Below are 27,533 nucleotides of genomic sequence, written 5' to 3'. Positions count from 1 at the left end.
AATCCAGGGATCGAACCTCTTGTCTTCTGCATTTGTTTACCACACCGCCAACTATTAACTCTCCTGGAGGCTGCAGAAAGGCAAAATAGGGAAAACTGCAAAAGACAGGAATTCTGACATTCGGGAGCTTACATCCTTCGGCTTCGCTGTGTTTTGACCAAAAGCGAAACCGGGGAATGCAATGTCACCACTTAAACGCAAAGTGAAAACTTCAGCATGACACGTACGGTGCAACTTGCTATAGAAGACTTGGCAATGAATACTTCCCCCCTTTCCTCCATCACTAGAAAGTCACGGCCAAGGGCCTTCAGACTCAGGGAGTCAGGTTTGGAACTCGCAGGACAGGATGACTGATTCATTCATTCATTGATTCTGGAATAGGATTACAGTGTGTGCTTGGCACTTGCAAAGAAACGAAACCCGGGAGAGTACAGTAGATATATATTTAATAAGCTCAAACGTCCGTGATTAAAGCAAGGTGGCTGAGAACAATGGTAGAAAATTTTAAAAAAAAAAACACGCTTACAAAAAAGAAGCGACGGTCCCAGTCTCATCCCTTCAGCAAGCGCCCAAGGAAAACGAAGTCAGCCCGGGTCTCCCGCCACTGATGAGGCAGGACCAGCCCCGCGCTCCAGGGGCGCGGCCCCACCCACCGCGGCCCAGGGCTCTCCGCCTCCCCCGCCCCCTGAGAGAAGCGCGGGGGACCCCAGCGCGCAAGCGCCAACCCGCCAACTGCACGGCGGCCGCCCGCCACCGGCGCTTGCGCGAAAGCGCTGAGCAGGGGGAGGGGCGAAACTAGGAGGCGAGAAGAGCGCGCCTAAATCCTAGAGAGGCGGGCTGAGCCGAGCTGGGGGGAGGGCTCGTCTTCCGGAAAGTCTGCATTCTCGGACAGTCAGGAGTCGCTGCTCAGCTGACTCCCGCTTGAGAGATGACCGCGGAAGGAAGTCGGCCGCGCTCTGCACCCATCGGAGTTCCTCAGACACAAGCCGGAGCCGCCTTCAGGATGAAAGTAGGACCTGCCAGAGGCCGGTCCCTCAGACGGCGGAGGCGAGCGTGGCGGGAACGCGCGTGCGCAGTAGGGGCCCTCCACGTGCGGCCGAGCTGGGGCCTCCCCGCGCTCCGAGGCCCCGCCCCGGCCCCGCCCCCGGCCTCTGCATCTTTCCGGACGAGCGGAGCTGGCGGGGGAGGGAGGAGGCGGGGCCTGGCGGCTCGGCCCCGCCTCGGCGGCCTCCCATTGGGCGTGGATGAGGGAACGCCCTCCCGCCGCCCTCCCATTGGGTCGCGCGTGCGAGCGGCGCGCCCCATTGGGCCTTGCGGATTTGGGCACCAAATTCAAAGATTTTAAAAGTACCAGCTGGCGCCTTTTGGAAGAGAAGAGCTCTGAGAAGCTGGCCCCTCGCTGTCCTGCCGCGGCCGCAGCTCTCTCACCTGAGGCCGACCCCTCTCTCGCCTCTGGCATGAGCCGGCGGCCCTGCAGCTGCTCCCTACGGCCGCTCTCCGGTTCCTGCCGCTGCAGCTGCGGCGCCCTGACAGCCGCCGGGCGCCCTTGCCCCTCGGACGGTGGGTGAGAGGAGAGGGTGCGAGCGGGGCGCGCCTTCCGGAAGGGGTGCCCGGCGGGGGAACGACGGTGGCGGGGTGGCGGGCGGTGGGTGGGCAACGACCTGGACGCGACACCCTCCCGAGTCCGGCCGTGCGGCCGCTCGCTGGGCCTCGGGCGGCTGTTCCCCCGGGACCCGGAGGAAGAAGGCAGGGGGGAGCCCGGAGAGGGGCAGCAGGACGGCGGGCGCGCCTGGGTCCCGCCGTGCCCGCGAGCCGGGGCGCCGGCCCCCCGGAGGTGCAGGTCGCGGCCTCCTCACCCCGGGCGGGGCCGCCGGCCTCCACCCGTGGGCCCGGCGCCCGGTGCCCCCGCCGCCCGGAGCCCCCGCCGCCCCTCCCCCACCCCGCGGCGCTGACAGGGTCCGCGAGCCGGCGGCCCTGGGGTCCAGCCGGCGCCCGGCCCCTCGCTTCAGCGCCCCTTCTCCACGCTGCCCCGCACTCTCAGGTCGGAAGTCAGCCCTCCCAGGTTTTCGCCACCTCAGTCTTCCTGGCGGGCGCGGGAGATCGTGCTCGCTGTTATCTCCCGCCTCCTCCGCGGGTCCGCGCCCTGAGGGCCACCCCTCCGACCTCTCGGGATTTCCAGGGTCTCCCCTTCCCCGATCCCCGCCAAATGAAGGGACCTCTCTCACCGGGCCGAGGCTCTGTTGGGGATGTCCGAACAAAAACGTTGAATTTCTCCTTTTTTCCCCCTTGAACCCAGTGAGTGGCTCAGTCTCAAGGCCTGGACTGAAATGGAAGGAGGGAAAAGAGCATTTTTAACGCAGAAACGCCGAATTTGTCCAAATGTAGCTGATTTTGAAGAATTTGGGAAGAAGTGAAGAATTAGTTTGGTTGTTTTTTTCCCCCTGTGCTTCTGGAGACCCAATCTTTTATTCCAGCTCTTGGGTGGAATGGAAGGCTCCCAAATGAACGCTTACTTTTATCCTCTTTGTTGCTGTCTCTTAAAGAGACCCAGCTGCATTCATTTTACTTTAGAAATTGTGAAAATTTTTAGAAGTTAACAACTTGATGGTGTATATTTGGTAATCACTGAAAGATGCTCCTTTCTTTAGAAAAGAAATCTAGAAGACTCAAAAAATATTTTAACAGGTTAAGTCTGTCTAGAAATCCCTGACTCATAAAATCCTCTGAAATTCTAGAGATTGGTGGCTTTAAGAACGGATTTTTTTGGTTGCTTAATTCCAGTTGTCTTTACTACCTTGCCCCTCAAGAGAGTATTTGCTGTCCCCTAGATTTTTTTCTATATTTGAAAATTTAGAAAATTTGAGAAAATGAAATTTAAAAATCTGTTGCATTCAAATATTTCTGAATCAGCCTTTTCTAAAATATTCTCTTGGGGATTATGACTGATTTTTGCAGTTTATGGCAGCAGGTCTTGAGGCTCTTTTAAAAGAATAGCCGTGCCTTATTGATATTGGGCACATGCTGGAGGTTGTAGTACTTAATTATTTAGCATTGGGATAGCTGTAAAGATCTTTTAACTTTAAGCAGTATAGTCTTTTTAACTATTATATTTTACTATGAAATGTTAAATCCACATTAGGAAGTTAAATAGAAGTTAACTGTACAGTTAACTTACCTAATACCACTTTTTCATGATTGGAATATTGAGTTGGTAAATAAGAGGTTTTAAAAATGCAGTGGTGAGTCTTTACCAACTCAATGAGGTAGATATTATGGATATAGTATCTCCATTTTAAAGAAATTGAAAGACCAGTTCAATGTTCTAGGTCACAAAATAGTGAAAGGCTGAGCAAGGACTTTCATTTGAAGTTGGATTTGATTCCTAGGGAAAAATATAATCTGAAATGCATAAGTGTGTAGAATGTATTTTGCCACTTTGAACATGTTCGCGATTTAAATATGAAGAATATGAAGGGTTTGGCTTACAAAAATAACACAGTGAAAATAGATTCTGTTTATTAAACTATATGTGATGGAAACTCTGCCATGCATTTAGTCCAGTTTGTCTTTCTTACCTGCATTTTATACTTGAGGAAACAAGCTTTAAGAGTTAACTTGCTCGGTCTTTTGTTTTTCATCTGAGATGCTCATGATTTAAACCCAGGGTATTCACATCTAATACAGTGTATCACCAATCTCTGTTGACTTCACCCATCTGAAAAGATCTCAGATCTATTCAGTTATATTATTTGTCCTGCGGTCATCCTAGTCTTGGGTCCCAACTCTGGACTCCTGTGATAAGCATTTCCAACTAGCCTCCCTGCTTTCACTTGCATTGGATTCAAATTTTTTCACAGAAGTTTTCAAGTTTTTCCAGTGTCTTTTGAAAAACGCCAGCGAACTTCGTGGCCAACCCTATACCTTCCTATTAATATAATCCGATATTTTCCACAGCTGGCAATTATTTATTTATTTGTGTGTTTGTGTGTTAGTTACACAGCCGTGTTCAACTCTTTGTGACCTCACAGACTGTATCCTGCCAGGCTCCTCTGTCCCTGGGACCATGGGATTCTCCAGGCAAGAATACTGGAGTGGATTGCCATTCCCTTCTCCAGAGGATCTTCTTGACCCAAGAATCGAACCCTGGTCTCCTGCATTGCAGGCAGATTCTTTACCATTTGAGCTACAAGGAAGTCCTAGTGTGAACCAGATGTCTCACTTAGAACCCCTCAGTTCAGTTCAGTTCAGTCGCTTAGTCGTGTCCGACTCTTTGCGACCCCATGAATCACAGGCACGCCATAGAAGCTCTTTATTACACGATGAATAAAAGCCAGTCTACCCTAAAAATCCTATAGCATTCTATACCTCTTCAACATTAATTCTCAATCCTTATCCCCCTATCGGTTACCAAGTCACAGCCCTGTAGGCCTTCCTCTTCCTTGAAAGTTCAACACTTTTCCTTCCAGGGTCCACCTCTGTCTGGATTTTCACACGGCTTTCAAGATTTCACCTTCAAAAGATCTGTGGCTAGTTTCTTCCCTTCTCAAGACTCTGTCACTAAGTAGGCATTGGGTAAATGAAGTGGCAGAGCTAGACTCTGTGGTTCATTCACTCAGTTATGTTCAGGTCTTTGCGACCCCATGGACTGCAGCATTCCAGGCTTCCCTATCCTTCACTGTCTCCTGGAGTTTGCTCAGATTCATGTCCACTGAATCAGTGATGCCATCCAATCATCTCATCCTCTGTCGTCCCCTTGTTCTGCCTTCGATTTTTCACAGCATTGGGGTCTTTTGAGTTGGCTGTTCACATCAGGTGGCCAAAGTATTGGCGCTTCAGCTTCAGTCCTTGTAATGAATATTCAGGGTTGATTTCCTTTAGGATTGACTCTTAACCCTCATCTGTCTGATTCAGGAGGTCTCTGAACCATGAGGTTTTATTTTTTATATAAATATACTTTTTTAATGATCCTTGTGACTCAGCTGGTAAAGAATCCACCTGCAATGTGGGAGACCTGCATTCAATCCCTGGTTTGGGAAGATCCCTAGAGAAGGGAAAGGCTACCACTCCAGCATTCTGGCCTGGAGAAGTCCATGGGGTCGCAGAGAGTCAGACATGACTGAGCGTTGGCTAAGTGTCTTTCACTTCACATTCTACCTCAGAGTTTTGAGTACCTGTTTGAAAATGTTGGAAATAGTTGGCGTTTAAACAGTTATAAAGTAGCTGAATCATTAGCTCTGAACTTAAGGAACTGTCCATATTCTGAGAACAATGTTGAATGAAAGGGGTTCTGAAGGATAGTCTTCCAGTAACTGAGTTGTAAAGGCAGCAGAGGAAGAATGCCTTTGAAAAAAATTGAGTTTCGGAAATACAGTTTCAGGCCTCTTTCCTTTAGGATTTCCCAGGTGATGCTAGTGGTAAAGAGCCTGCCTGCCATTGCAGGAGACAAAAAAGATAGGGTTCTATCCCTGGGTCAGAGAAGATCCCCAGGAGAAGGACATGGCAACCCACTCCAGTATTCTTGCCTGGAGAATTCCCTGGACAGAGGAGTCTGGTGAGCTGTATAGTCCACAGGGTCACAAAGTGTCCACGACTGAACATGCCCATTCCCTTTAGGGAACTAAACAAAATAAAACATGTGTCTTTGTTGGTGGCTTATCTTCAGATAACATGTGTGGTCTTAGCTAAATCATACTTAATTCCTTACTTGAGGCAAAAATAAAAATCTCTTAAAATGTTTTACTCTTTTCTGAGTATAAGGGAACAGCTCAGAATAATTTGTTCTAGAGTTAGGGTTAATTGGGGGAATATTTGTGTCCCTAAACTTTTAATTTAAACCTAATTAGAAGAAAGTTTCTATCTACAAGGTGTCCTTCAGTGCCTTAGCGATTCTGTTCTACGTAAAAACAGTAAATTCCGTATGAACAGATTACCAGTGTTTAGTACAGACTAAACATACTGACTGTACTTAGGTGTATTTACTTATAGGTTAAATTGTTACCTACCTGTGATTGGTTTGCAGGAGGTATAGTATAGTAGATGGTGGAGTACATTAGAAGCACATACAATCCATATACTCTGCCTTCAGAAATGCTAAGCAGTTTCCTTAAACCCATCTACTATATTCCTTCCCAGCCACTACTGCCTGCCAGAAATCCTAATCATCCTTTAAAACAGCAGTTCTTAACTGAGAATGGGGGAGATTTTGCCTCTGCTAACTTCCCCCACTCCAGTATTCTTGCCTGGAGAGTATGTAAGTTTTTTGCAACTTTTATCAAAACTGTTTTGACGCTTATACATTCCGTCTTCAATTATCTTAACCATATTTCTAGAAGTATTTGATTTCTGTAAGGATGTCTCTTACCTCAGGCCCCACTCTTGATGCATCATATTTCCTTATTCTATAAGCACAGACTATTTGTTAAATAGTCCCTTTTGTCACTATTTTCTAAAGTCAGATGGTATAGTTACACTAGATTTAAAAGTGGATTGTACTGAAGTACTCCCTCGAGAATTAGATGTATGTACTTAGGTTTTAGTAATATTTTCTCACATTATACTTGGATAATTTCATAGCTAATTTCATGGGAAGTACACTATCCTGAAAGAATGCAAAGTGATTAAATCTGTATCCCAAATTTAAAGAAGTAATGATATGTGGAAATTTTTGCCATTGGGGCATAATGTTATGTTCTTTTTGTAGGTTGTAAAGAAAGTTCCACTCTCTCTGTCAAAATGAAGTGTGATTTTAACTATAACCACGTTCATTCTGGAATTAAACCAGTAAAGCCTGATGACAGTAGAAGACAAGGTTCCTACACTACTGCATATTTGGAAGGTTCTTATAAAGACTGCATTAAAGACTATGAAAGGTTATCGGATGTTGGGTCCCCAGTTGTGAGCCCCAGGATTGTAGAACTTGAAACTGAAAACAAGCCATTGCATAACAAGGAAAATCAACACATACAACAAACACTTGATAGTTCAAATGATGTACAACAGCTAGAGACCAGCGGATGTTATGAAGACAGTGGCTACTCTTCATTTTCCCAACAAAGTGGCCTCAGTGAACATGAAGACAGTACCCTTGCCCTGGTGGAAAGTTTCAATGACAGTCCACAATCCTGCCTGCTACAGACACAAAGCCCAGACCAATATCCCAACAAAAACTTGCTGCCAGCTCTTCATTTTGAAAAAGTGGTTTGTTCAACGTTAAAAAAAAATTGTAAAAGAAATCCTAAAATAGATTGGGAGAAGCTGAAGGAATTTATATCCAGTGGAAATTTTAGACTACAGAATATAATTGGTAGGAAAATGGGCCTCGAATGTGTAGATATTCTCAGTGAACTCTTTCGAAGAGGACTCAAACATCTCTTAGCAAATATTTTAACACAACTCAGTGAGATGGACTTAATCAAGTAAGTATTGTTTCTCTGAGTGTATGTATTAGTATAATCCATGAACATTTTTGTTAGATAGAACTACCAACTCATGCAAAGATAGTCGTGTAGTCTTGCACTGTAGTTTCAATTGAGGTGATGCAAGTATGCTTTAATCCAGTTACTTCAAATTTCATATTGTGCTAGTGAAAGCTATTTCTGTTAAGTTGGGATCTTTGTTTCTTTTGGTTCTGAAATAATTCATATCTAAGCTACATCTTCTGGTGATAACTATAAAAAACAATAGCCTAGGGGTCTGCTGTACAGGTCCAGTGGGAATTTTATTTTTCTCACACTTGAAAGTATGAAGTAGTTATTTCTGTTCTTTTTAGACCATTTTCAAGTTTAAAACTGATAAAAATGCAGAATCATACAAATGGGTCTGATTACGACTGTTTCTTAGAAACCTTTTACTGACTGCCCTTTCTTCCTTATCCAACAGGAGAAAACCTTTTAGGATGAGATAACAGAATTAGGGCTTCCCTAGTGGCTCAGTAGTAAAGAATCCACCTGCCAATACAGAAGACTTGGGTTTAGTCCCTGGGTCGGGAAGATCTGGAGAAGGAAATGGCAACCCACTCCAGTGTTGTTGTTTTTTTTTTTTTTTTTAATTGGAGGCTAATTACTTTACAATATTTTAGTGGTTTTTGCCATACATTGACATGAATCGGCCATGGGTATACATGTGTCCCCCATCCTGAACCCGCTTCCCATCGCACTCCAGTATTCTTGACTGGGAAATCCCATGGACAGAGGAACCTGGTGGGTGGTAGTCCATGGGATCGCAAGAGATGACGTGACTTAGCAACTAAATCATGAGAATAAAAATGATTATCCAGAGTATTGGATTAGATTTCCTCCAGCTTGGTTCATTTTTGGCCTTTTGAAAAAATTTTAGAGGTACTCTTTGTTACTTTACACTGGTTCATGAAATATAACTGAACCAAAACAGGCACAAGTATTGATTTTTATTATTGACTAGCTTCTTGAGAAATAATCAACAACATGACATTTTTGTTAACAAGATGGATTTTTAAAATTGATTTCTACTAGTAGCAATGTGTCAAATGTTTAAAATTTGTCTAATGTTAATAAATAGCCATATGGGTTTCTGATTTGATATTTGTGGATATTGTGAAAAAATGAATTGTCAGGGTTCATAAGCCTAGATCTACTTAGAATTACTTGATGGTGAACTTTTTAAAAGGCGTGGGAGTGGGAGGGCCTCTGTAGAGCCCTGGCCCCCATTTTAGACCAATTAAACCCAAGTGCAGTCCACAGGGTCGCTAAGAGTTGGACATGACTGAGCGACTTCACTTTCCATTTTCCCTTTCATGCATTAGAGAAGGAAATGGCAACCCACTCCAGTGAACTTGCCTGGAGAATCCCAGGGACGGGGGAGCCTGGTGGGCTTCCGTCTATGGGGTTGCACAGAGTTGGACACAACTGAAGTGACTTAGCAGCAGCAGCAGACCCAAGTGACTAGGCCTGGGCTGTCCTTAAGTCATAAGTGCATGCCGCAGGCGATTCTAAGTACAGTCAGGTTTGCAAAGCACTGCTAATAGAAATTTCTTTTTTGCACTGGTTGTGTTTCTGTAATATATTCATCTTAGCCTTCATGGTGCTTAATATTTTCCTTTATAATCATTTACTTTTCCAGTGTGTCTAAAGTGAGCACAACTTGGAAGAAGATTCTGGAAGATGACAAGGTGGCATTGCAATTGTACAATAAAGCAATACAAAGAATTACTGTAAGTCTTTGCAGTTGTTTTAAGATATAACAGCTAGTGCTCTCTACCTTTGAAATAGGAGAGGGAAATAGTAAAGATAACATGATCTGGAAATCCTTTACATTCATAACTCATTAAAAAAATTCAAAGATAAAGGGGCTGGGATTTTATCTGTTACAAAGTAGTAAAATTATCTACCTATAGAAGATATTTAATGTAGGAAAGGAATTCATTCACTTTGCAAAATACTTAGTACCTTTGGAGATGTTTCTGAGAATAAAGATCAACACACAATTAAAATTTCAGACTTGGGATTTGGCAGACTAAGGTCAAATGTTGCTTAAATTCTCCAGGTTCAGTTTCTTCGTCCATAAGCTGGTGTTAATGAAAAATTTTCTGCCTCAATAGATTATTTTGAATCCATTCATGGTACTGACGTGAGACTTGAACGTGACTATTGCCATCTACTGGTGGTTGGGAAGAATGACCTTTTGTTCTGGTGGTAGTGCTTTCTAAATCATGTATTAAATGCTGGGTACTAGGAAATGGCAACCCACTCCAGTGTTCTTGCCTGGAGAATCCCAGGGACGGGGGAGCCTGGTGGGCTTCCGTCTATGGGGTCACACAGAGTCGGACACGACTGAAGTGACTTAGCAGCAGCAGCAGCAACTAAGCATGTAAAGTAGCTTTCTCAGTTTGTGATTCGTAGTTTCTCTCAGTAACTTAGTTGTTAGGCTTTAAATGTTTGAATAGTTGTGGGTGGCTGTGCTTAAGCACATGCAGGTAAATTGAATACAGAAATAAATCCTTTATATTCTCATTTGCCCTTTTTTACATGTACAAACATAATAAAGATTTCTGATTATTGAGAATATAGGAGGATATTTTTTAATCCTATTCAAACTTTTTTTTTAATTAGGAAAAAAACATTAAGTTTTCACCACACGCTTCGACCAGAGAGTATGTTTTATTCAGAACCCCTTTAGCATCTGTGCAAAAATCAGCAACTCAGACTCTCCCCAAAAAAGATGCTCGAACTAAGTTACCTGATCCAGGTGATCAGAAAGGTTCTACTTACAGTCGACACAGTGAATTCTCTGAGGTAATTTTTTGTTTATCAATAAATTGGAAACATGAGGTATTGATTGTTAAAAGGATTTAGAGTAAGAAAACCATTTATGACTCAAGTAATCAAATTAGGAAAGTACACAAAGATGTCTTTCTATGCCAAAAATAATAGATATGATTTGGCATTGTTTATGACAGTTCAGTGGTGTTGAGCTCTGATTTAGAAACACTTAAGAAAATAAGGAGAAACCTTGAAGTTTCTTCTAAAACTTAAATACTTAAAACATTTCACAATTATTGCCTTTGATAACTGAGGAAGAGAGCTAAGCAAAAAGTCAATTTTATCAGGCATTACATAGATAGGGAAACATGGTAACCTTCATAGCTATATAAAGGTAAATGCCATATAATGTGAAAGGTGGTTTTTTTTTTTAAAAAAAAAACTAGAGGTAAAAGCAACCAACTCCTGATTTCACACAAAAGGTGGCATTGATGTGGGAGTAGCATTTATGAATAAGAGCATATTTGTAGCATTAAGCAATAACCACTGGGTCAGTTGACAGTGGTATGTTCTCCCATTGAGCAGTGAGCTCCTGAAAGGCAGGAATTGTGTGTGATGTTGGTGCTTTATACATGTATTGGGGAAGTGCCCTTGTTTTGACTAGCTAAATTACATTCAGTTCTTAGTAAAGTATGTGTATGGATTTTCTTCTTTTTAGGTTGCCAAAACTTTGAAAAAGAATGAAAGCCTTAAAGCCTGTATTCGCTGTAATTCACCTGCAAAATATGATTGCTATTTACAACGGGCAACCTGTAAACGAGAAAGCTGTGGATTTGATTATTGTACAAAGTGTTTGTGTACTTATCATACCACCGAAGACTGTTCAAATGGCAAGCCCCTAAAAAACAGTTATAAAATGGGTCCTCTGCCTGGTACTAAGAAAAGCAAGAAGAATTTACGACGATTATGATTGCTTATTACATCAGTTGAGATTGATCATGAAGGCTAGTTAGAAAAATGTTAGGTTTTAATTTAAAAAAATTAAAAATGTATTGTGATGTTCAATTTTATGTTGAAATCAGTGTAATACATGGGATTTTTCCCCCTCAGTGAAAAAAGAGGGTATGCAACTTAAAATATTTTACAATTTAATAGTGAAAAAATCTAAAATTCTAAATGTAAACAAAATATAAATATTTTAAGAAAAAAAGGGAAACTGTGATGATTGTGATTCAGAGGTAAAATAAAATTCATTCCATTTTATGGTAAAGGAAGACCATGTCATTTTACCTAGACAATCTTAAAAGTAAATCTTTACCATCTATTAACAGATTATTTTATTTGCTTTACCAAATTAATAATATCTATTGAAATATCAGCTTCTGGTGTCTCAGTGTAAATGTTTTGTCACCTTTGTTTAACCTCTTTTAGAGTGTATTTCCCAAAAAAGTATCGTTTGTGAAGTTTTGCTTGTTTTCCTTATTTGTAAAGTTTGTGTGTTTTAACATTTTGTACATATGTAAATATTTCTGTATTTTTTATGTCAGAGTAAGAAAATGTCTTTTGTATATATATGTAAGTAATTTTTTTCCTATTAATAAAATTGTTACAAGCTTGATAAATAATATGAGTCTTTTATGTAAGTAAACATTTAAATCTTAGAAACAGCTGAAGAAGCTGTAGAAGACTGACATGTGGAAAGGCATTGAGTGGGTCTTTGTCCCCTTATTGGGAACCTTGTGAGATTGTTGTTCAGTCACTAAAGTGAAAGTGAAGTTGCTCAGTCGTGTCCCACTCTTTGCGACCTCATGGACTGTAGCCTACCAGGCTCCTCTGTCCATGGAGTTTTCCAGGCAAGAGTTCTGGAGTGGTTTGCCATTTCCTTCTCCAGGGGATCTTCCCATCCCACGGATCGAATCCAGGTCTCCTGCATTGTAGGCAGATGCTTTACCATCTGAGCCACCAGGGAAGATCATCTAATTAGTCACTAAGTCCTTTCTAACTCTGCAACCCCATGGACTGCAGCACGTAAGGATCCTTTGCCCTCTACTGTCTCCTGGAGTTTACTCAAACTTGTAGAATTACATATTCCAATTTCAATTTTCTTGCCACCCAGTATCTTAGTAGTGGAGTTGGGTCTTGAAATAGCATTTCAAGATGGATCAAAGCAAGATCATAAAACACACTTTGGGAAATACTGGTGCATTAATTCATTCATCACTTTTTCATTCTCTTCTTTCAAGAGGCTCTTTAGTTTTTGTTTTCTTTCTGCCATAAGGATGGTGTCATCTGCACATCTGAGGTTCTTGATATTTCTCCCTGAAATCTTGATTCCAGCTTGTGCTTCATCCAGCCTGGCATTTCTCATGATGTACTCTGCATATAAGTTAAATAAGCAGGGTGACAATAGGCAGCCATGACGTACTCCCTTACCAATTTGGAACCAGTTCGTTGTTCCATGTCCGGTTCTAATTGTTCATGACCTGCATACGAGTTTCACAGGAGGCAGGTCTAGTGGTTTTCCCTAATTAAAGTCTGAATTTTGCAATAAGAAACTCATGGTCTGAGCCACAGTCAGCAACAGCTACTATTTTTGCCGAGTGTATAGAGCTCCATCTGCTGCAAAGAATGTAATTTGGTATTGACCATCTGGTCATGTCCATGTTTAGTTTGTCTCTTGTGTGGTTGAAGGAAGGTGGTGTTTGCTATGACCAGTGTTTTTGATTCAGATTACCTTGATTAATCTCAATCAATGGGTTTCTCAGAGGCTTAAGGGCTTTGCCCTTGATCTCATGAGTGAGTGAAGTCGTTCAGTCGTGTCCGACTCTGCAACCCTGTGGACTGTAGCCCACCAGGCTCCTCCATCCATGGGATTCTCCAGGCAAGAATACTGGAGTGGGTTGCCATTTCCTTCAGGGGATCTTCCCAGCCCAGGGATCAAACCCAAGTCTCCCGCATTGCAGGCAGACACTTTTACCTCTGAGCCACCAGGGAAGCAGAAAACCAAGATAGAGGATTTATCTTAAATGGATTATCTTAAATGTGTCTTTCTAATGGGATAAAATCTCCAATGAAATTAATGATTTTCTTAAAGGAGCTTTGTGAAATCAACAAATAAAAGCATTAAAGTATGTAATTTGACATACACGTGTGTGAAGCCATCACTTGCCAGATGAAGGTAATGAATATTACCATTTTTTCCTGCCCATTTGTAATCTCTCCTGTTAGTCCCCAGGCAATCACTGATCTGTCACTGTAGACTACTTTGCCTTTCTAGAATTTTCTATAAATGAAATCACTTTGTACTATGTGACTACTTTCAGTGAATATTATTTTGAGTTTCATCCATTTTGTGTGCACAGTAATTCATCCTTTCTCTTAATAAATATACTGTTGGATATGCCAGTTTGTTTATATGTATGTTCACCCTGATAGTTGGATGTTTGGATTTTTCACCCATTTTTTTGCTACCAGGAGTGAAGGTGTTATAATCATTTACATACAAGTCTTTGCAAGTTGTATTCTTTAATTTCTTTTGGCAAATATCTAGAGGGGCTTCCCTGGTAGCTGGTAAAGAATCTGCCTGCAATGCAGGAGACCCCGGTTCAATTCCTGGGTCGGGAAGATCTGCTAGAGAAGGGATAGGCTACGCACTCCAGTATGCTTGTGCTTCCCTTGTGGCTTACCTGGTAAAGAATCCACCTGCAATGCAGGAGACCTGGGTTTGATCCCTGGGTTGGGATTCTCCAGGGAATCTTCCCTGGGGAAGAGAAAGCCACTCTCTCCAGTATTCTGGCCTGGCCTGGAGAATTCTATGGACTGTATATAGTCCACGGGGTCACAAAGAGTTGGACACGACTGAGCGACTCACTTTTACTTTCCAATATCCAGTAGTAGAATGTTTGGGCTCTATAGTCATTATATGTTTAACTTTTTAAGAAAATACCAAAATGTTTCCAAAGTGACCACTATTTTATTTATTTTCGGCTGCACTGGATCTTCGTTTCTGTGCTTGTTCTTTCTTGCGGTGAGCAGCTACCCTTTCTTTGCAGTGCACAGACTTCTCATTTCAGGGGTTTGTCTTGTTGCAGAGGAGGATCTCTGTGGCGCACAGGCTCAGCAGTTGTGGCTCATGAACTTAGTTGCCCCTCAGCGTGTGGAATCTTCCCTGATCAGGGATCAAACTTGTCCCTTGCATTGGCAGGTGAATTCTTAACCATTGGGCCACCAGGGAAGTCAGTGAGCACTATTTCACATTCTCACAAGGAATGTATGAGCGTCCCATTTACTTCATGTGCTCATCAGTACATGGTATAGTCTGTCTTTAATTTTAGCCTTCAAATGTGTTTGTAGCAGTATCTCATTGTGATTTTAATTTACATCTCCCTGACGATGCTTGCCATTGTTTGCCATCGTACATTTTCTTTGATCAAGTGTCTATCAAATCATTTGTGTGTTATTATTGATATTTGAGAGTATACACTCGGTACAAGTGCTTTATCAGCGTTTCTCTTGTCTTTCATTTTCCTAGCGTCTTTGGAAGAGTTTTCATTTTTGATCATATGTAAATTATTAATTATTTGTCTTTAACACATGCTTTGAGTGTTACATCTCAGAAATTTGCCTAACCTCAAAACACTCTCTGACATAAATCAGAGCAGGAATCTCTATGAACCACCTCCCAGAGTAATGGAAATAAAAGCAAAAATAAACAAATGGGACCTAATTAAACTTAAAAGCTTTTGCACAATGAAGGAAACTACAAGCAAGGTGAAAAGACAGCCTCCAGAATGGGAGAAAATAATAGTAAACAAAGCAACTGACAATCTCAAAAATATACAAGCAGCTCATGTAGCTCAATACCAGAAAAACAGCCCAATCAAAAAATGGGACAAAGAACTAAACAGACACTTCTCCAAAGAAGACATACAGATGGCTAACAAACACATGAAAAGATGCTCAACATCACTCTATCAGAGAAATGCAAATCAAAACCACAATGAGGTACCATCTCATGCTGGTCAGAATGGCTGCTATCAAAAAGTCTACAAACAATAAGTGCTGGAGAGGGTGCGGAGAAAAGGGAACCCTCTTACACTGCTGGTGGGAATGCAAACTAGTACAGCCACTCTGGAGAACAGTGTGGAGATTCCTTAAAAAATGAAATAGGACTGCCATATGACCCAGCAATCCCACTGCTGGGCATACACACCGAGGGAACCAGAATCAAGAGACATGTGTACCCCAATGTTCATCGCAGCACTGTTTACAATAGCTAGGACATGGAAGCAAGCTAGATGTCCATCAGCAGACATAAGATAAGAAAGCTGTGGTACATATACACAAAGGAGTATTACTCAGCCATTAAAAAGAATGCATTTGAATCAGTTCTAATAAGGTGAATGAAACTGGAGCCTATTATACAGAGTGAAGTAAGCCAGAAAGAAAAACACCAATACAGTATAATAATGCATTTATATGGAATTTGGAAAGATGGTAACAATGACCCTACATGCAAGACAGCAAAAGAGACAACAGACTTTTGCACTCTGGGAGAAGGCAAGGGTGGGATGATTTGAGAGAATAGCATTGAAACATGTATATTACCAAATGTGAAATAGATCGCCAGTCCAGGTTCAATGCATGAGACAGGCCGCTCAGGGCGGGTGCACTGGGACAACCCTAAGGGATGGATGGGGAGGGAACTGGGAGGGGGATTTGGGATGGAGGACACATGTACACCCATGGCTGATTCATGTCAATGTATAGCAAAACCCACTACAATATTGCAAAGTAATTAGTCTCCAATTAAATAATTTTTTAAAATTTGCTGAACTTAAGAACATATATATCTTTCTCCTATGTTTTCTTCTAGAAGCTTTATAGTTTTAAAATTCATATTTAGGTCTGTGGTCCATCTGCAGTTTACGTTTGGAATGTAGTGGGAGGTATCATTTGAAATGAGTGTCCACTTGTTCCAACATCATTTGTTGACAAGACTTATTTCTTTACCAAAATGTCTTTGCATCTTGGTCAGAAATCAGTTTTACAAAAACATGAGGGACTATTTCAGGACTCTGTACTGTTTAATTGACCTATTTGTCTCTTGAACTCCAAAACCACACTGCCTTGATCACTAGCTTCACAGGTCTTGGAATGAAGTATTGACAGTCCTTTTCTATTTAAAATTTTTTTTCTAAGTTGTTTGTCTATTATAGATCCTTTTTATTTCTACATAAATTTTATAATTAGCTTGTCAATTTCTATAAACATACAAATTGGGATTTTGATTGAGGTTGCAATGAACCTTTTCATCTATTGGATTAGATGAGAAGGAGAGAATTGTCATTTTGACAGCACTGAGTTTTCCAACTTGTGTACACAGTCGTTCTTCCATTTACACCTTTTAAAATGTCTCTTAGCAGTTTCGTCTTTTAATTTTCATGTCTTGCACATCCTGTGTCAGATTATTCCTAAGTTTTATATTTTAATACTATTGTAAACGGTGTCTTTAATTTCAGTTTTCAATTATTCATTGTTAATATATTGAACTGTAATCGACTGAACTTGTAGTCCACAACCTTCCTAAACTCAGTTACTGGATTTTCTATGTAGATGATCAATGTGTTCTGAAAATTAGGACAACTTTATTTCTGCCATTAGTCTATATGTGTTTATTTCTTTTTCTTGCCATATTATACTGTCTTAAACCTCCAGTAAAATGTGACTAGAAGAGCCTTTAAAATATCCCTCAGTGAACCCAGCCTCTTGGTATTTACAACTTTGTGTAATCTCCTTCTACACTACCTCAGGTTTGGTCTCCATGACTAACAGACTACAGCAAAGTGATGGCATGTCACTTCCAAGTCTACGTTGTAAAAGACATGGTAATTTCTACCTCCCTTTATTTCTCTCTTCACCCACTGGGGGAAGGTCCATTGTCAGCAGCCTAGACAGGCCCACACTGTAAGGAATTTAGGTCTTTGAAAGAACTGAGTCTGTGAGTCTTCTTGAAAGTAGGTCTTCCTTCTAGTTCAGACTTCAAATTTTAGTCCCTGCTGATATCCTGAGTACAAACTGAGTCACCCAACTAAACTGATTCCAAATTCCTGAACTCCTCAGGTAATAAATGTTTATTGTTTTAAGCCCCATAGTTTGAGAATGATTTGTTATGCAATTACAGACAACAAATGCAAAGTGGGAACACCTTTCTAGGAGCCTTGGACTAGAGAAAGGTGAATAGAAGTCTTTCTTACACCGTTCAATGAGCTGCACTAATCATTATTAAGAATGTCAAGTCCTCCCCAGGGCTCTGAGATGTGTCATTACCTGACCTGAAATCAACATTAATGTGACTACAGGAGGCTAAGCCATCTTGCAGCTGTGTAGAATGTCCCTGAATAAGGAACACATACCCCCACACCAAACCAGATCACCAAAATGGACTATTGGAAGTCTGCCACAGAGGGAGAATGAATAACTTAGAGATGTTGTGCTTTCACGGTGACTGATACATGTGGTGTTGTTTTTAATGTTTCCTTTTTTTGTTTTTTTTTAACAGAAAGTCACACTACTGGCTTTAAGCTTCCTAAAATGTCTTTGTGTTCTGGTATCCAGGGAAACCCTATATGTTTTATGGATTGAATCTAAATAAATTTTATATCAAAAGATTTCTTGGGATTCCCCTGGTGGTCCAATTCTGTGTGCCCCTTTCAATCTCTGTTCAGGAAACTAGATCCTACATACTTCTGCAGTTAAAAAGATCCTGCATGCTGCAATGGAGATCAAAAATCCTGCATGTGACAACTGAGACACGGAGCAGCCAAACAAATATAAATAAATAAATATTAAAAAAAAGATTCCTTACGTGGTTCATGTTGCGGCAAGAATCCATAACTACATTCAGAAGGGCCCTTGAGCTGACCCTGGTCAAATGCGGTCTCTCATGGGAGCTAGTCTCCTAAATGACCACCTTCACATGGCTTCTCTGGTCAAGTGAGTGAGCAGTCTGTACTCTCTTGGCGACTGACTCTAACACAGTGCTGGGGCCAGTTGGTATTTCTGATGGTCGCTGTTAAAGCGACCATCTAGTGGCAAATGCTGCTTCACTGAGGCTTTTATTCTAACGAAGAAAGTTCAGGTTTGGCAGCTCTGTAGTAGTTCTGTCATCATTTAAATGGTAGAGGTTATATTCTTGGATTTCTGCTAAAATCTCAATGCATTCATAGGCACTGGCCTTGTGTGAGTGTTCGCTTTGTCATATTCCACTGGAGCAAATACCGTACTCATATATTAGCACTAAAGCCTTGCTTGCCTTTGACCAGGGTTCGTGTTAAAATGTTATCTGACACCCAGAGTTTGGCATTTCCATAACCTCTACCTGGCTGAGAAGTTTGTCAAGCCCGGTTCATACAACTCAAAGGTCTGCCTGAAAGATTGCATATGAGAGGCAACAATGATAGTTTCTCCATTATTACTTTAAGAAATTTAAGCTAACTTCTTGAAATCATAATCACACTTTTATTGCTTGGAGTTGTCCCCTTTTCCTCAAATTCGGCTTCAACATTGTAAATAGCATTATGCCACTAGATGGCGCACTTACAACATCACACCCCAATTTGTTCATTCTTGTGCAGTTTAACGTAAAAACGGATGAAACAATGTTACTGTTTTTCTATTCAACCTGTACTGTCAGATTACAGCATAAAGCCCACAACATAGTGTTTATCTAGGATCAGTTCAGTTCAGTCGCTCAGTCGTGTCCGACTCTTTGCGACCCCATGAACCACAGCACCGCCAGGCCTCCCTGTCCATCACCAACTCCCAGAGTTCACTCAAACCCATGTCCATCGAGTCGGTGATGCCATCCAGCCATCTCATTCTCTGTCGTCCCCGTCTCCTCCTGCCCCCAATCCCTCCCAGCATCAGACTCTTTTCCAGTGAGTCAACTCGTCGCATGAGGTGGCCAAAGTATTGGAATTTCAGCTTTAGCATAAGTCCTTCCATGTAAATTATTTACCTTTTGGTCTCAGGTATCAAGAATTAAAAACTTCCTTATCTTCAACACTTACGTCCACTATTTATATCCAAAGCTAAGATCTGCAACTGGCCAATGCAGTAGCCACAGAAAGCTGGCAAACAGTTGCAATGCGGCTCATTCAAATCCAAAAGGAGATGAGCTGCAAATATAAAATACACCTCAGGTATCAAAGACTTGGTATGAAGAAAAACAAAATCTCATGCATAATTTTTATACTGACTACTTGTTGAAATAACGATATACTAGGTTAAGTAAAATACTATAAAATCAGTTTTGCCTATTTCTTTTAATAATTTTTAGTGTGGCAACTAGAAAATGTTAAATTACATATGCGGCTTGCATTATGTTTCTGTTGAACAGCGCTGGTCTAAGATCACACAACAAACATGTAGCTGAAGAATCTTTTCTGTCTCCATAGCCCAAACAGATCACGCTCTAGTAATCTAGTACCAAGATCTACCGTGCTTTCTAAAAATAAGTTTATTCGAGGTATAAAGATAGGGCGTCCCTCCAGGCTCAGCTGGTAAAGAACCCTCCTGCAATGCTGGAGATCTGGGTTCCATCCCTGGGTTGGGAAGATCCCCTGGAGAAGGGAAAGGCTACCCACTCCAGTAATCTGGCCTAGAGAATTCCATGGACTATACAGTCTATGGAGTCTCAAAGAGTCGGACACTACTGAGCGACTTTCACTTTCAGGTAGAGAGAGAAGAGGGTATTTGCTGGAAAAAGAAGGACTAAAGGTCATTTAAATAGACTTGGATACTTTTCTCCAGAGCCCCCAACACTCATGGTTTGACAGCAACTTGCTCCTCATCTGACCTCTGCCCTTTCCTTACTCTCAAACAAACAGGTCACCTCTCATAACAACGAAGGCCAGGTCCTATCTCCCCATCACACAGAAAATGCTTAAGTATTTGTGGAAGAAATGAATAAAAAGAACTACTGACTGGATTCAGGCTGGCATCCCTGGAAGTCAATGAGTACAACTGAACTCGGGCTTTGCCTCCACATCACTGGTGAAACCTGTGGCCCTTTCCCCAGGAATAAACTTTTCCTTTCTTCCAGAGCTTTGAGGGCCATAGGGATCCCATAGTTAGAGGTTTGCAAAAATACTCTTTTGCTAATGCCTTGTTTTGGTTATGAGGGTTTATTTTTTGTTCAATGTCATTTTACATAGTGGACGTAGATGAGCATGTCCAGCTACACTTCGTCATTTGGTTTCAAAAAGATGATAAAATGGATAAAGTCAATGAAAGGAAGGGATGGATCATTAATATTAAAGGGAAGAAGAAGGAAACCACCCCCTCCCTTCTTTTAAAAACTGATGATTAAATATCCACTGCATTTCATTAATGTAATTTTACTCGGTCCTTAAGTCATGTCCAACTCTTTGCGACCCCATGGACTATAGCCTGTCAGGCTCCTCTGTCCTTGGAATTTTCCAGGCAAGAATACTGGAGTGGGTTGCCATTTCCTTCTCCAAAATGTAATTTTATGCTGCCAATATTCTAGGAGTTCCTTTACTACTGTGAAGGAAACTAATTCTCATCACCTGTTTTCTTTACATGACAGAAAAAAACAACTTTCATTTCATGTCAAGAGCTAGGCAAACGCCATAAGAAATCATTTTTTAAAGAACTCAGAGTAGGGTGGCAGGAAAGGAAACTCTGCAGTGGTGCTAGAGTTCATGACCCCCTAAGGCAACATGTATTAATGTTGACCTAACTTCAGAACACAGTTTAGTTTATTTCTAAGGACTAGCACTATTTTTTTTAGGGCTTCCCTGGTGGCTCAGAAGTCAAGAATCTGCCTGCAGTGCAGGAGTTGCAGGGGACAAAGGTTTGATCCCTGGGTCTCGAAGATCCCCTGGAGGAGGGGATGGCATCCCACTCCAATATTCTTGCCTGGAGAATCTCATGGATGGAAGAGCCTGGTGGGCTATAGTTCACAGGGTTGCAAAGAGTTGGACACAACTGAAGTGACTTAGCATGCATGCACTATTTTTTTTAAATAAATATATTTTTAGATTTTCAAGTAAAAATTATAAAAATACTCCCATATTTTTAAGGATGAGTTTTTTCAATCCAGAGGATGAACTAGCACTAAAATAAGTGGAGGATGTATTGCTTGAAGATAAATGAGGGCTTCCCTGGTGGCTCAGAGGTAAAGAATCCACCTGCAAATGCAGGAGACGTGGGTTCAATCCCTGGGTCAGGAAAATCCACCGGAAAAGGAAATGGCAATCCACTCCAGTTTTCTTGCCTGGGAAATCCCATGGACAGAGGAGACTGGCAGGGTACAGTCCATGGGGTCATAAAGACTCAGATGCGACTGAGCGACTAAACAACGAATGCTTGTCTTGCTAGGACTGAGAGGAGAGTGAAGAGAAGCATAAGCGGGGAAGTACTTCCCTCCCCGCCTCAGCTGCCTGAACAGGAAAATTTCAGTGTGATGACTTCACACCAGACACTGGAGGCAAGTTCTGCCGGTCAGTTCACATTTAAGACCTACTGCCTCTAACCACTGGAGTGTATAGTCTGAAAAGTGAAGAAATAATATTTCATTTTAAAGTGACTTTTGCTTGGGAGATGAGAGTAGGGAGCATAGAATCAGCCCTCAGGGCCTTAGAAGGGTATATCCCAGGAACAAATGAACGCTGCAAATTCCAACACTAGGAGGAGGGAAAAGCCACATCTCCTGCTAGTAATTTCTTCCTGAGCAGGCGATGAACAATAGCTTCATGATCATATTTTTTGGACATTCTGACAAACACTTTTTTAAATTAAAGTGATTTCTAGTAAAAATTGTAATTCTCATATTCACTTTTGGAGGTTCTATAAGATTCCATCACAGAGTTGTCCCTGTAGAGACTCTCGTGTGTAACCAGTGTGGGAGATCTACGTCATGCTGATTGTTTAGTCTAACTCAGTATTCTTATATCTGGTTCCTGGAAGCCTTTCCAGTCACTCTCATGAACTTGCAAACTTTTTTAGAGCCCAGAATGTCGGGGAACTTATTGCTGTCTCTTCCTGTTGCCCTGAATATTTCCTTGTGTTTCTTTCTTTGGTTTTCCACCAGAGGGCATACTACACCTGGCTAACTTACAGTTTGGTATGGGCACTTTTGGGGCTTTCCAGGTGGTGTTAGTGGTAAAGAACCCACCTGCCAATGCAGGACACATAAGAAATGAGGATTTGTTTCCTGGGTTGGGAAGATTCCCTGGAGGAGGGCGTGGCAACCCAATCTGGTATTCTTGCCTGGAGAATTCCATGGACAAGGGAGCCAGGTGGTCTACAGTCCAAAGAGTCACTTCTGAAGTGACTTAGCAAGCATGCATGGGCACTTTTAATACGTGAAGTTAGACTTTTTGGAATTACCTAGAATGGTTCTAATTTTATTACTGCAAGGTGTTGTGGTTAAGAGCAGCATCTCTGAAGCCAAACTTTGTGAGTTCAGATCCCAGCTCTACTATTTATCAACTTGTGATCTTGGTAAATTTCTTAATTTTCTTTCTAAGCACTACTGTTCTTATTCTCATAAAATGAGAATAACAACCTACATCATAGGATTAAATGACTGTGGATACATACATTAAGCACTTAGAATCATTCCTGGCTTAAAATAAGCATGAGAACTTCTCTGAAAATGTATGAATATGGCAATTTTACTTACCTGTGAGTTACCTGGAAAACACCAGAAAGTTGAAAGCTAATAAAAACTGCTAATTACTACCATTTTTGAGCATCAGTAATGTGCCAAATCCTAGTGATAGCATTATTTCCATGCAGGGCTTCCCAGGTGGAGCTAGTGGTAAAGAATTTGCCTGCCAATGCAGGAGACATGAGACTCTCCTCTTGGGTCAGGAAGATTTCCCTGGAGGAGGACATGGCAGCCCACTCCAGTATTCTTGCCTGGAGAATCCCATGGACAGAGGAGCCTGGAGGGCTGCAGTCAGTAGGATCACCGAGAATTGGACACTGAAGCCCAAAAGTCATAGGAGGAAGAAGTTTGTGTCAATTTATTGACTGATCCATCCAAAGCTAGATCAGTGGCCAGTACGCTGGAGGTGTTTAAGATATATGTTGTAAATGAATGTAAGATAATTGGTATGAACTGTGTTTTCAGGTAAGAAAACAGAGGCTCAAGGAATTGATGTAAGTGATCTAGGATCACACAAGCAAGTAGAATATGTTGTGTCTAAACCATTGGAGGGACTGATGCTAAAGCTGAAACTGCAATACTTTGGCCACCTCATGCGACGAGTTGATTCACTGGAAAAGACTCTGATGCTGGGAAAGGTTGGGGGCGGGAGGAGAAGGGGACGACGGAGAATGAGATGGCTGGATGGCATCACCGACTCTGTGGACATGAGTTTGAGTGAAATCCAGGAGTTGGTGATGGACAGGGAGGCCTGGCGTGCTGTGATTCATGGGGTCACGGAGAGTCGGACACGAATGAGCGACTGAACTGAACTGAACTGAACTAAAACCCAAATGTGTCTGATTTCAAAAAACATCTTTCCATAAAGTTTTCCTACTTAGAAAAAAAGTTGAAGGAATGGAGAAAATGAGCTGCTGGTTGATTCTTGTAACTGAATTATCAGGCTACATTTTTATAGCTATTGGGGGAGTATAAGAGACATTCCCTATAGTAACACTTATGAGGATAGTTAACCCCAGGATTTAAACAGTGCTTAGCAAAAAATTAACCTGAATGAAGGAATTACTTAATTATTCTCAAACAAGTGTAGCCTATATTCCCCATTCACACTTTCCTTGGGGCATTTTTCACCCTATTTCCCGTAATGGAAAGAGAATAAGCAAAATATAAAGAAAAAAGAAATTTGAAAACTTGCTTGCACTTAAATATGCTTTTTGGAGGGCACAATGGCTGGTTCAGAGTTCATGTTCGATATGTGTTTGTTGAATGCCTGAGGGTAAGAGGGAACAGAAACAAGTAACTGGATTAACGATTCTAGTGCCTTGATAGACCACGTGGCTCTGCTGCCCAACTGCAACAGCATCTGAAAAACTGCTAGCAACGCTAGTCTGATTCCACAGTTTAGTAAGATCCCCAGGTGACTTGGAAGAAAAGCTATGACAAACCTAGACAGCACATTAAAAAGAGAAGACATAACTTTGCCAACAAAGGTCCATATAGCTGTGGTCCATCAAAGCTATGGTTTTTCCAGTAGTTATGTATGGATGTGAGAGTTAGACCGTAAAGAAGGCTGAGTGCCGAAGAATAGATGCCTTCAAACTGTGGTGCTGGAGAAGACTCTTGAGAGTCCCTTGGACTCCAAGGAGATCAAACCAGTCAATCCTAAAGGAAATCGACTCTGAATATTCATTGGAAAGACTGATGCTGAAGCTGAAGCTCCAATCCTTTGGCCACCTGATGCAAAGAATCGATTCATTGGAAAAGACCCTGATGCTAAGAAAGATTGAGGGCAGGAGAAGGGAGCAACAGAGGATGAGATGTTTGGATGGCATCACTGACTCAATGGACATGAGTTTGAGCAAGCTCTGGGAGATAGTGAAGGAAAAGGAAGCCTGCTGTGCTGCAGTCCATTGGGTCTCAGAGGCAGACATGACTTAGTGACTGAACAGCAACAACAAGGTGATTTATATGCACATTAAAGATTCAGAATCACTGTTCTACTCAATACGGTTAACTGCGGAAAACAAATGATTGATTCCACTAACTAAGTAATTAATCATTTCTTATGAAGTATGTATCAAAAAGCAAGCAACTGGAAGAAAGTCAATGCTGGGTGCCATAAAATTCCAAAATATGTGTTTTGGAAGGAAGGGAAGAAGAACTCTGTGTTTAAAAAATGGAAACTACACACTTATTTATTTTTTCTTTTTTAAGGACTTGTGCCCATCATGCCAATATAGGATAGGTGTCTCCAAATTTACACAATGATTTCTTACATGGATTACTTATATGAAAGTCTTGAGTTCTCTTTATTTATGGGTCTATATAGCCTGATGTGATTTTATTGTCAATAATACTTTCATGCTATATATATGAATCATCAAATAGCCTGATGTGATTTTATTGTCAATAATACTTTCACGCTATATGAATCATCAAAATGTGTTTCCTAAATCCAGAGTGGAGGTGAACAATCAAGCTAAAATTTATGGAACTGTCATTCCCTGTGACAGATGTCTCGTGTTTGGTTATAAAAGCTTTCTGTCTATGAAAAGACAAGGAAATCTGCAGTGATATACATAAGTTTCAGTTATTAAAGTACACTGTAAACACACCTCTGCCTAATATACTGTATCTCATATATACATATGTATATACACATAAAATATGTGTATACATCTATAGATGTTATTTTAATCAGATATTATTTACATGTATTTTATATGTAAATATGCATAACTTCCATAAAAATTGTAGTATCTTCTCAGATTTTCGTTTAAAAGTTTATAAGCACCAGGACTTCCCCGAAGGTCAGGGGGTAAGACTTCACCTACCAGTGTAGTGGGTGCAGATTTGATTCCTGGTTGGCTACATGTCTTGGGATCTTAGAAAACAGATAACAGAAATAGTATTATAACAAATTCAATAAAGACTTTAAAATAGGTCCACATCAAAAAAAGTCTTTAAAACAATTGATAGACACCAAAATACAATAATTTGTATCCTAAAAGCACATCTCTGTAATTACTTTAAAAATTATAACCCAGAGTTATATTCCAGTACCGGAATATTTTGGTAGATATCCTTTCCTTTTTAGTATTCAACCATCTCTGTATATAGTCCACAACTAAAAATTGTTAATAAACTAGGAATAATATAGTAATAAGGCAATGCTTCACAAAGTTTCTTTCATTAAATTAGCCACACATATATTTTTCTTTCTACAAAATCAAACTCTGTCTTTTAAAAGTAGGATCTTGATTACTATCCTTGAGTAAGTCACTTGTGCCTCTCTGACTTGAAATTAACTCATCTATAGAAGTAAGTATTTGATTCGGTTACCTCTGAAATTGCAAGTTCAGAACCAAAAAATGGCAGTGTTTCTTTCCCTTTGAATCTTGATGAAATTACACAGTCATAGATTTTTCTGTATATAGTGTTTTGCCTTACTCCAGAATCTAACTGAACGAAACAGCAGCTTTCCTTAGCTCACGGTGCATTTGAGGAAATGCACAAGGAAACAAGATGGCAACACTGGCTGTTGCAACACGTTTACCTGAAAAATTACTAACTTTCCATTTTATATTTACTTCTGCGAAGCAGGAGCTTCATTATGCTGAAAATAGTGTGTCCTTGTTTGTGAAGACAGTTGTCTTCCTCTTCCTCTCTTGAACACTGTTGTAGATGATAAGTCTGTAGAAACGAAAAGGGAGCTTTCGCAGTGTTTTACTGATTGACTGAAGCTACGAAGGATGCAGTCCAAGTAAAGAATTTCCTCAGCAGCAAGAGTTTAGGTCGGTAGGAATGCAAAAGTATTTATGAAGCATAATTTCGGTTATATTTTATTATATTGCTTTTGTGTTTTAATTGGAAATGGTTACAGCATATTATGTAATTCATAGTCAAGGTTCCAACCTTACAATTCAATATGTGTAAGAAAAGGGAACATCAAATATAAGGAAAAGAATACACTGTTGGTTTTGTGCTGCTGCTGCTGCTAAGTCACTTCAGTCGTGTCCGACTCTGTGTGACCCCATAGACGGAAGCCCACCAGGCTCCCCCATCCCTGGGATTCTCCAGGCAAGAACACTGGAGTGGCTAGTTAAATATATTCTACGGGAATTTGATCTATGAGGACTGATTAGCAAAACATTTTCAAGGGGTATCTAGCGACAGATAGTTCATGATGCCCAAATGAAATAGAAGATAAGAATGAGTATTGCTCAAGAGCTTAACTGACTTTCCTCCTTCCATTCCATTTCTGTAAAAGCGATTATCTACAAAAAGTAAATCAGAGCGTGTCCTAGATGCTCCAGAGGAACAAAAGTGTCAGGAAAAACAAAATGGTCTGTCCTCAAGGAGGTCTCAATACATTGATGGCCTTAGGAGAGACCCTGGAGTCAGGGCCAGTTTCATGACTGCTGATCTGTACATTCACACTGAACTCTGCACTCAGGAGTCCTGAAGAGCTTACTGCTCTACTGTCACTCTCCCAAAATCCTTGTAATTTTATCTTTTTAAGAAATTTATCTTTTGTAAATGAAGTCTAATGGGACAACTCTGCCTTGTTATTTCTTTAAACAGATTAAAGGTATTTT

General features: G+C 41.1%; 1 protein-coding gene across 2 annotated transcripts; it reads left to right on the top strand.

The window, feature by feature from the left end:
* Nucleotides 1-1,240: 1,240 nt before the first annotated feature.
* On the top strand, nt 1,241-11,841 carry FBXO5 (F-box protein 5). 2 transcript variants are annotated; one of them, XM_055433659.2, is made up of 5 exons: nt 1,241-1,560; nt 6,701-7,415; nt 9,097-9,187; nt 10,086-10,268; nt 10,954-11,840. In XM_055433659.2, the coding sequence occupies exons 1-5, from the start codon at nt 1,245-1,247 to the stop codon at nt 11,203-11,205; spliced, it is 1,557 nt and encodes a 518-aa protein (XP_055289634.2). In that variant the 5' UTR covers nt 1,241-1,244; the 3' UTR covers nt 11,206-11,840. The 2 variants fall into 2 exon arrangements, with proteins under 2 accessions (XP_055289634.2, XP_088696957.1); XM_088840831.1 differs by lacking the exon at nt 10,086-10,268 and having other exon boundaries at nt 10,954-11,841.
* The last annotated feature ends 15,692 nt before the right edge of the window (nt 11,842-27,533 follow it).

This window comes from Moschus berezovskii, chromosome 10, assembly GCF_049115385.1.
Source record: "Moschus berezovskii isolate FMDL1 chromosome 10, NW_MosBer_1.0, whole genome shotgun sequence".
In the NCBI taxonomy this organism is placed as follows: domain Eukaryota; kingdom Metazoa; phylum Chordata; class Mammalia; order Artiodactyla; family Moschidae; genus Moschus; species Moschus berezovskii.
This window is presented reverse-complemented; position numbering and strand designations above follow the sequence as displayed.

Coding starts and splice junctions, on each gene's coding strand:
- FBXO5 (XM_055433659.2), top strand. CDS start 1,245: ATGAGGGAACGCCCTCCCGCCGCCCTCCCATTGGGTCGCGCGTGCGAG. Junction 7,416..9,096: donor AGTGAGATGGACTTAATCAA/GTAAGTATTGTT, acceptor TTACTTTTCCAG/TGTGTCTAAAGTGAGCACAA. Junction 10,269..10,953: donor GACACAGTGAATTCTCTGAG/GTAATTTTTTGT, acceptor TCTTCTTTTTAG/GTTGCCAAAACTTTGAAAAA.